Source organism: Dermacentor variabilis, chromosome 6 (genome assembly GCF_050947875.1).
Source record: "Dermacentor variabilis isolate Ectoservices chromosome 6, ASM5094787v1, whole genome shotgun sequence".
Taxonomy (NCBI): domain Eukaryota; kingdom Metazoa; phylum Arthropoda; class Arachnida; order Ixodida; family Ixodidae; genus Dermacentor; species Dermacentor variabilis.
The window spans coordinates 173,750,713-173,760,614 of NC_134573.1; the positions used below are offsets into that span (position 1 = coordinate 173,750,713).

At 45.2% G+C, this 9,902-nt stretch overlaps 1 protein-coding gene across 3 annotated transcripts in view; it reads left to right on the plus strand.

Annotated features, from left to right (window-relative positions):
• LOC142585825 (popeye domain-containing protein 1-like) overlaps positions 1-4,889 on the plus strand; it is a 50,741-nt gene extending 45,852 nt beyond the window's left edge. For all 3 annotated transcript variants that reach the window (XM_075696849.1, XM_075696848.1, XM_075696851.1), the window contains one exon: positions 1,855-4,889. In XM_075696849.1, coding sequence (XP_075552964.1) covers positions 1,855-1,934 — 80 coding nt within the window. In that variant the 3' untranslated portion in view covers positions 1,935-4,889. The remainder of the gene's footprint in view (positions 1-1,854) is intronic.
• The last annotated feature ends 5,013 nt before the right edge of the window (positions 4,890-9,902 follow it).

Genomic DNA, 9,902 nt, shown 5'->3' on the forward strand with positions numbered 1-9,902 from the left:
CATACCATTTGCAGAATTTGCACCACCCTGCCTCACTTTCTCTCTCATCCTCGTCTTGACCGCCAGCTTCCTGGCCGATTCCCCGTAGAGGGGAAGAACCACGGAATAAGGAGCAAGCAAGGAAGCAAGTAGTAGTGATAACATGTGCATTGCATTGTGCTCTACCGGAGTCATCAGTTAAGTGAAAGAGAACACAAGGAAGCCATTCACGCTCGTGTAATTCTGCTCACACACAAGAAAGAAAAGATCCACGAAGACATCTTCCATGTGGTGCCTTGCCTACCAGCGTATGTTTGACAGAGTTAGTAAGCGTTTGAAAGCTCTTTAGGAAGTGTCCAAAATTTATCGCGGCACAGTTCACATAATCGGCCTGTCCATATAGGGCGTACACGCAGATTTTTATGATTAAAATTATATGTCTTGACCTTGCACATGTACATAATCTGCCTAAGTGAGCCTGTTATTGCGTAGTTTAGAGGCAGTCCTACATGCACAAAAAAGTATCCCAAGTGCGCGTAGACGTTTCCAGTTCTATTACGCGCCTTCATGCGCACGTTATATAGGCCTTTTTTTTATTATTTCTTAAGCAGCATGGACACAACAGCATTGCCATCCTTGTGCGAGATGCTTTCCCGCGCGTTCGGCATGCTCCATCGGTTTAGAAGCATGCGTTTACGTGCTCTGCGAAATCACCGCAAGTGAAGCCCCGAGTGGCCCGACAGACATCAGATTAACTCTATTCGTTATAAACAACGATTTTATTGGCGATAAACCGAGCGTCATGATGCGAAAACAAAAGCACAACAAAAGGATTGCCGACGGCGAATAACACACGGGACGGGTAACGTCTTGTCTTGGTTAAAATTTTTTCTCCCTCTTTTTTGTCGTCTACCAACTAGCACGTTTCCCACATCTGTTGCGATAGAAGAGTAAGAAGTGACGATATCGGTTCATGCTTTCTTACACACTTAGTGATGCCATGTTACGTAATTATCGTGCAGTTCTACTAGTTAAGTGTTTAAGCATACCCGTACTATAGCTGCAACTCCTCTACCGAAAAGTAGGAGCTACTGTTTAACGTCATAGCCAATAGAACCTTAAGTGTACGCGTACGGTAAAACTTCGAATGGTAAACCACCCTCCCGAAAATTCCGCGCTAAAAACATATACAGGGAAGAATTTCTCCGCTCAACAAATTATTTCGTGTGCTTAGAATATTTTTACCTCTCTTAAATGGTTGTGCGTCGCCTTTGAATTTCTCACTTTCTCAATAATTCGCCCTCACATAGACCAAAGGAAATATGCTTTTTGTTAACTTTCGCTCACACATCTTATGAACTTTGTCTGGAAGTAATTGTCTGCAAGAAATTTGGCTGGCGTTTGAGAGATTAGTACAGTCTACAATATTTTTTGTAGGGTCTCGGATAATTATTCGGCATGACATAGTCAGAAAAGCTGGTGAGCAGCTCACGACCGTGGCTCCCAGGTGTCTATTGTATTTATTAAAATTTGTATCAGCGACCGACCGTCGCCTTTCGGGGTCGAGTGCGAACCAAGACGGTTCGGGACGAGGGCAGAGCTTGCAAAAGGGGCTTCAGAGGGGTAGCGTCATGCAGGAGGGATCTTAGCGACAGCATTGCAGTCTGTCGCGGCTACCGTGTTCACCAATCGTCGGCCTCATTTCGATGGGGGCGAAATGCGAAAACACCCGTGTACTTAGATTTAGGTGCACGTTAAAGAACCCCAGGTGGTCGAAATTTCCGGAGTCCTCCACTACGGCGTGCCTCATAATCAGAAAGTGGTTTTCGCACGTAAAACTCCATAATTTTTTGCCCCCCCTTTCCCTCCATGTAGCCGTGACCCAAGAAGAACCGGAGAGGAGGAGGAGGGTCAAGGTGGTCGCTGCTGCAGGATCCGCCAATCTAGAGGCATAGCCTCTATGGGCCTAACGCAGCCAACACCCTGGTTCTGCAAAGACTCGACGACGTGATTCCGAGCGCTTCGCGCTACTTAGTCCCTCTGGAACACCATGTGTTGCTCTTGTGCCTGCGTTCCTCTCCAGTATATGCCTCGTGAAGCCGCTTGGTTTGCTGATACGAAAATGAAAACGCCAAAAGGGCCGCTTCTAGAAGCAGTGCTCGGTGTTTACGCGCTCGTAAGTTGTGCGTGCGTTGCGACGAGCAGTTGCTGCGTGCAGCTTTACGCGACTAAGACGGCTGGAGCACGACACACGTTTGGCAATAGCAAATGGCAACTTCATTCGAGCGATGGCAACGAGTACCAGAAGTGTGTTGATGTAATTGCGACTGTCACGTCGGTGGACTAATGGCAGGGTGAATAGTGGCTCCTTAACCTGAACTGCTTAGCTCAATCAGTGCTGAAGAAGTTGTGAATTACGTCAAAACATGGCGTACGTGAGCTATCTCTGGCGCTTCTACCTTGGGTCAATGCAAGTAAAAGAAGTAGGCTCATGCGCTGATACCCGCTTTCTCTCTCTCTCTTTTTTTTTCTATCGATAGCGTTGATATTGAGCGGAAATATTTTAGAAACTTGCATTAAAATGTGCAATTTCTAACAAAACTCGCGAGTGTGTCCTAAAACTTTCAACCACAGCGTAAATAATTCGCCCAGAAGGTCATTTGCACAAGTGAAGCAGTTGTTGTGACCAAATTCGAAACCGACGCCAGCGCCGCCGGATTACAGTGAACTCACTAGCTGCAGCTTTTGCAGCACTGGAGACAACCGCGAAGCACATAGAGTTATTCGGCAAAAGCGTACGTAAAGATGAGATGAGCGAAGATTGCACGTTAAAAAAAAAAAAAAAAAGGCGGGATGGGTGGTTCCCATTCACGATGACGTGGCGGAGGCAAATGTGCAACATCAGGCGCACGCATAAGGATCTCACTGAAGAAATTGCTTGCTCTTTTTTGCCTCCTCCCGCAACACGTGCTTCTTTCGTCGTCGTATGCTCCTGTCGTGCTGTACGCGTTGGGGTTCACGCAGTAACGGGTCGCATACTTAAGAAGAGGCATATTTATCAACAAGCTACATGCTACTAAGCGCGTGTAAGACAAGAAACTGCCGTAATCTCTGAATTATTACTCCGCCTCAATTCTAGATATATACCTCTTTCCCAAAATAATTTTTCGAAGAAACAAATCTGTACGAAACATTTAGGATTTGTTCAAACGTAAGCATCACATTTTCTGGTCGCTGTGCCCGAGATAAATCGTGGCTACTTTGAATCGAGTAACTGCAGCGCTTGTACTTTGAACCATCCGATACAAGAAGTCTTGAAACGTGGACAATCGAACAATGCACGCCGACCTTTTAAAAATAGCGTAATCAAACATAACCAAAAGAAGCAGTCACTTGATTTACAGAAGCAATATAGCCTTGACCTACGAGACTGCAGTTAATAGCATCAGTAAAAGCCCTGGGGCGTCTGTGTAACCTCAGCACACGCTTCCTACTGAAGCGGCCCTTTTTCGCACAATTGTGGTAGAACGTGCGAGATGAAACTTGAGACGCGTTTGCGCTGTTTCATGGTTCTCTGCCGCTCAGCGAAACGAAATTACACTCGCATCGCATACGAATGTGCTTGTAAACATTAGACGCAGTGTACGTTCAGGGTTTTATACAGGCTAGTTACCAATTAACATTAATGGTATCACAGGTGCTCATGTCTGAACACACATGTCGCGTGTCAAACAACATTTTGTCGTAGAAACTTCAAGTGCGATACGTATAAGATTAGCGCGACTTATAAATGTTCATATCGTACCAAGGATTGAAAGTAGCGCTCCACTTCTCACAGCACAAAACCATGCACAAGCATTAAGTGACACTGTTTCAATTTAACTCGAGCCGTCCGCGGAAGCAGCAGCTCTCACGATGAGTAATTGCGAAGCGATCACAATTTCGCCGCATTTTCTTTGCAATGCCGTAAATGTGTTTCTTCACCTATACACCGGTGGTTGTGGTAGATCCCAGGGCGCTCTCGGTGCTCTCAGAGCGGTTAGTCGTTGTCACACTGCAGTTATTGCGATTCTGTTAAGGGGACCGAGAGCCGTTTTCTAAAGATTGCCACTTAAGTAGGCGACGTTCCTTTGGCGAAAGGAGAGTGTTCGCCCTTGATGGTGAGTGAAAAGCGACGTTAAATTCTTTTAAAGAAAGAAAGAAAAGAAGTGGGTGGCTGGGTGGAGAATCGGGATTGCTGAGAATTTGGAGTCACTGTCACTGTAATAATTCACAAATGTCTACTTTCAATAGCAACCTTAAAAACCACTCCAGGGTCTCCTTAACTTGTGTAACCAGTGTCGCCAACTTGCGTTTTGATGAACATGACTATGACTGCTGGCCACAAATAGCTTACAGCACGGCTGTTTTTGACTGCCTTTTTTAAGTGCAGAGCATTTCAAGCGCGCAGCCTTTTTCTTTTCTTTTTTTGAAAGCTTGGACTGGAACAAATTTCCTGCTGCATTGAGTGAAACCGTAGCACCATGCTGACTGCAGCGTTGATTACGAGTGTTTCAGACGCCCACGCAACATATTTCATTCGAGATTCATTAATTACACCACACCCTCAGAAGCGCTTCTCTGGTTGTTGTAAAAATAAAGAGAGACCCGCTGTGGCCGTTATCTCCCGCCTGCTTTTGGAAGCCGCGCCTTGCGACTGCGCTCGGCGAGCTTTTTATTCTTGTACCACGAACGTATTTTTGCGTTTCTGCGAGCAATGCTTCCTGTGTGTACAAAGTTTCGAATTTCTGTGTATATACCATGTACATTGTTTTTTGTATGTTTGTACATAACCATAGCCGGGCGGCAGTGAGCTAGGATAGTTACTGAAGTGAACAATAAAGCGTGACTGAAAGCATGTGACAGCTGGAGTCGCTGTTTTGTCTGCGTCATTCGGGCGAACGCCCACGTCTTCTCGGCGGAACGAAGCGCACTGCAGGTTGGGAAGAGCAATATGACCATCTCGTACGGCTCTGTGACGCACAGCGAGACGTACACAACAGTGGGTAACACTGCGCAGTGCATTGTTGTCGTTGCAGCCGAGGCTGTAGTGCCCACCGCCTGAACGCACGTTTGTCTGAACGCGCGAGAAAGGCTTCAACAGAGTTTAATATATATATATATATATATATATATATATACACTGTCATGGCTACACATCGCGAGACAGTATCCCTCGTGCAAATGTGTAGGAGGAGCAAACATAAATTTTAGACCTCTTCCCTAATTTCTACATTGTCTTTAGTATTTGAGACTCGAACTGTGAGAATGGAGGCTCATTTTCAAAGCTTTGTTCGGTTAAGAATTGCCTGCGCCCCACGTTCGGCGAGAAGAAGCTGCGTACCGTGGCCATTATGTCCACCAAAGGCAACTTGTCGAGTAATATTTCTTTTGATGAACCGAAATCAGAGTTTGCTAGCAGCAATAGCCGCAAGACGTACTTTTAAGTGTGAAATTGGTTTAAACTTCCCGATATTATCGTAGCTTCATTTTTTTCTTTGTATTTGAATAATATCAAGCTCCACGAGCCTCCTGTTTATTGTCATCGTTGATTGGCGACTTCTATGAAACGTTTTTGAGCATTTGCGTTGCATGCTGTGTCAGGTGTGAAGTGGTTGTCACATATAATTGCACACGCTAAGAACCTCTAATAAAGGTAGAGTTGCACGAGCGCTTTTTGGCACTCGCCTCGTATGTCACATATGCAGAGCAATTTAAAGTGTCCATGTATAACTAAAATGTTGACTACTTTACAACACGCATTGTTCTTTTTCCTGAGTGATGGCGACAGAACAGTTCGTGGGTCTGCGAGTAACCTCACAGTTCAATAACGGCGACGCGATCGTTAGACAATAGGCATTACATAGCAAGAGTGTTAAAGAGTAAACTAGCAGTATTGCCTGATTCAAAGGCTTCCCTTAAAGGGACATTAAAGAGAATAAACACTTAACCAGTTAAAATGACATAGTATACTTTCAAATCTCTGTTTCGTTAATTTAGAGCTAACATATTATTTATAAGACAGAGTAAAGTTAGCGCTTATTTTTTATTTTCTCGCGCGGGAACGCCACTGCCGGTACGTCAGTGTGACGTCACCAATTTCATTTTTTTTTATATATTTGAAGCGGTGTTGCTCAGTAAATGCTCTCGAAACGTGCTAATTCCGGTCTTCGGCTCTTCCAGAAGTCGATACAGTGCTCTTTTACCAATGAACAATCACCTAGGCCCGAGCAGACGTTGTTAAAATCCGTTAGGTCCCGGCGAGCTACTCCGAGAACATCAGGGCGGCGTAGCTACCGGTTATTCCTATCTTTTCGTTTTTTTTCTGGCGCATCAAGCCTTGTCTTACGGTAAGAGTGGCCTTTCCGGTATTAATTAATGCGAAAACATTATATGTCCATTACACGAAAATCCGTCGGCGTCGGCGTGACCTAAAGATGGTATTAGAAATATCCGACAGCGTAAAGAGTAAAAACACGTCAAAAATGCTCTGATTGACGTCGAATTTCTCGGAGATATTATTGTTAACAAAGTAAATTAATGGTTTTGAAACGAAAATTTGGTAAATCTCGGTCCGGCTGGGAATCGCACCCGGAGCTCCGGGTTGCGAGACGAGCACGGCTCCCCGACGCTCCGGCTGCTCCACGGTTATGGCCGACTAAAGGTGCGCCTAGCGCGTGCGTCACTGCATAGGTCACGTCGCAGCCACCTGACTGACTAAGGGTATGGGCGTGCGTCACTGGGCATGTAACGGCGCGGCCAATGGGGAGGAGGTGTCGTCACGTCATGAGTGCATAACATGAGCGCGTCCATGCGTTACGAAGTCTACAAACGGTACAATGATTTCGCATTTCCGCGCGCAAACAGTCTTTGGAGTCTTTGCGGATTTTTTTTACTGTAGCGTATGAACTTTTTAGTGTCGGTTACTGTACCATTTTGCCTGTAAAGAGTACTTCGCCGCAAGTAAAATAGCATAGCGGAGAAGCACCCATAACTAACCTGTCAGTACGTTGTGCACAGGGTTCAGAGTTTTGATTTTAAAGCCGCTAGCTTTTCTTAGCTCATTCCTGTGTTTCACTACGTCGTCGTGGGCGCCATCTTCTGCACAGGTACTAGGAGCCCGTCAGAATTCTGCGCACCTATGACATCACGTCGTGTTTACCTTTTGACGGGAGCGCCTGCGGCGGGCTGCGGCGGGGCTCGCTAGGCGCGCCCAGCTGCGCCAGTGTGTGCTTAGGAAGCCGGTGAGAACTCGAGCAAACATGCTTTACATCGAAATGTCGCGGAGTAAGCAGGTCCTTCATACTCCCAAGTGCCATCCATCACCACACCTTCAGGAACGTGCATCTACCTCGTCTTGTAAAACAAAGCGTGAATTTAAGGCATTCAGCATATAACTCACATTAGCGATCAAAAGACCGTCATCGCTACATCAAAATAAATTAAGCCGTCAAAACTTAGCACGCCGGCAAAATACGATTTGCTCTCACATCGCAGCCTAACGCTTAAACATTCGCGTCACACACTGTAACCGTCGTACGATTTTTTTTTTTTTTTTTTTTTTACTGCCTTAGCAATTATAAAGACTCTCAAAGCACAAAAAAAACGTCGCCGCTACCGCCGTTAATTGTCATGCTGTCCCGCTCAACTACACATGTGTGGCTCGTGCTTAGAAGGCCCCCAGAGCCACGGAGTGCGTTTGACTGCAACGACGACGAAGCATCGTCGGCGCACCTCCAATGCTATGCTCAATCGGCTCCGTGGCGGAGCCAACCAGCGTTCTGTCTACTGAACCATGCCAAGGCTCTGCGAATTCGGGGGAAAAAAAGCTTGTATAGTTTTTTTCGCTTTAAACCAGAAACGTTGCACCCTAGATAGAGAATCAATTAGTTTTGTGCCACAATGAGGTGGGTTCGAAACGAAAGCGAAAATAGAAAGGTTCACTCGATTAAGTCAAATTTTTTTTCCAAGGACATTTGTATTTAGGGGATACAATATTTTCAATGAAAACTCTACTCGCTCATTCAGACTTAGTCTTACGAGAGTTTGCTTCTTCAAGAAAAGATAAAGTGCAGTTCTGTAGCTCCTCGTTTTTTTTTTATATTTATTTTACTTTTGTCTCAGAGAAAGAATCCAGGTGGCACGGCAGCGAAGAGATCCAAAACTAAAGACTGAAGCCACTCAAACACGGTGAAAACGACGTCATCCATGGTACTCCTCCACCGTTGCTGGCGAACAAAATGTCGCCGCGGTTGAACGGATAAGGTACGGGACCCGAAATATCCGACAGAAAGTACCAGCGACGCCAGCAGTTATTCCTAAATATTATTTTGAAATAAATAATAGGATTTTGAACAACGGCTATATTAAGCCGTTGTTCAAAATTCAAATTTTTTTTATGAACTGCTAGTTGTCCGCAAGATGAAGCTTTAGTTTGGGGCCGACTTCAATGCCACTTATTGAAATACATGTAAAAGGCAGAAATGCTCTTACGAGACATTTCCAGGACCGTCTTGACTGAAGTATGTTGCATTTGAGAGAAAAGTTGAATTCTGGTTTCCGCAGGCGGGCAGAATTTCGACTGAAAGCTTGGAATTTTTTACTAAGACTCGCGAAAACTGGCCCGTATAAAAAAAAATTAAGCACGAAGTTCACAACGGCGTATCTCTGCACCAAAAACAGACATCGAAGTTTTGTAAATTTCATCCGTTAGAGAAATTCAATTGGACAAATTTGATATATGAATTTACAGCTTACTTACAATTGTTACAATGTTAATGAGGATTTTGCATATGGCTTTCACACAAACTAATTGTATATTTCAGAGAGGCGTATATTTTGTCAACTTTAAATGTGTTGTTAGGTGCATATTACACAAATGTGATCGCGCTTGCCATTGATGAGTTACAGAGTCATAAACTTCAAAGTTGAGATTTCCGAAATCGTCAATTTTTAGTAATTAATAAACAGACGGTTGGCCTAAATAAAGATCCGTTTCATACAGTCACTAAGTTTCACTTTTTAAATGCAATAACCCTAATCCAAATTGGTGCAGTGGTCGCTGAGAAAGACGATTTTTCCGTTCTCATCTATAGGAGTTCCCGAGCTAAAGCTTCCTCTTAAAGGGACCCTCACCAGGTTTGGCCATTTTGAGCTGACAAGCGCAGAGCATACAATGCGCACCAACGATCGTGTCTGCAAAGTATTACATCGCTACACGCCGTGGAAAGATCTGAAATTTCAAACCGAACGCAGTTTTTTCTTCTCCTCGCGGCCGCCGCGCTCCAAGCCAGACGGTGACGTACTCGTGTTCCTGCGCCTACGTATTCGTGTCCGCAGTGTGACGTCGCTCGTAGTGACGTGACTTCGAGAATTATTCAAGACATCATCTGTTGTCTGTGCGATCTGCGGCTTGAATTGACGAATTGAAGTTTAGAGAAATAATAAAACACACCACACAAACGGAAATGTCTGCGTGTTTCCTTTTTTTTTTTTTTTTTTACTTCTCACCGAAGCAAGAGAGATGTACTTCTGCTCCGTCTGCTTATTAGCACGGTCATGCGGTCACCTGCGCAGGTACCGAAACTATGCCATTTTCTACCGTGTTCCAGCGCGTGATCCTACTCTTCGATCCGCTTGTTCTGCCCGAGTATTCGTGTACCTCTGAACTATACCGCTAGTCCTGTTTCCTTGTGCACAGCGCGCAAAATCGTGCGCTGCGCGTACGAGACAACAGCTCGCGCGCGATGCCGTCAGCAGAAAAGCGTAGCGCCGAAAAAGAAAAGCGAGGAGAAAAAAAATAATGAAGGCGGGTCCCGTGACGTATGCGTCACACGATCCTCGAGGTCTGGTTTGGGAGACGGCAGGGAAGGAATTACGCCTGC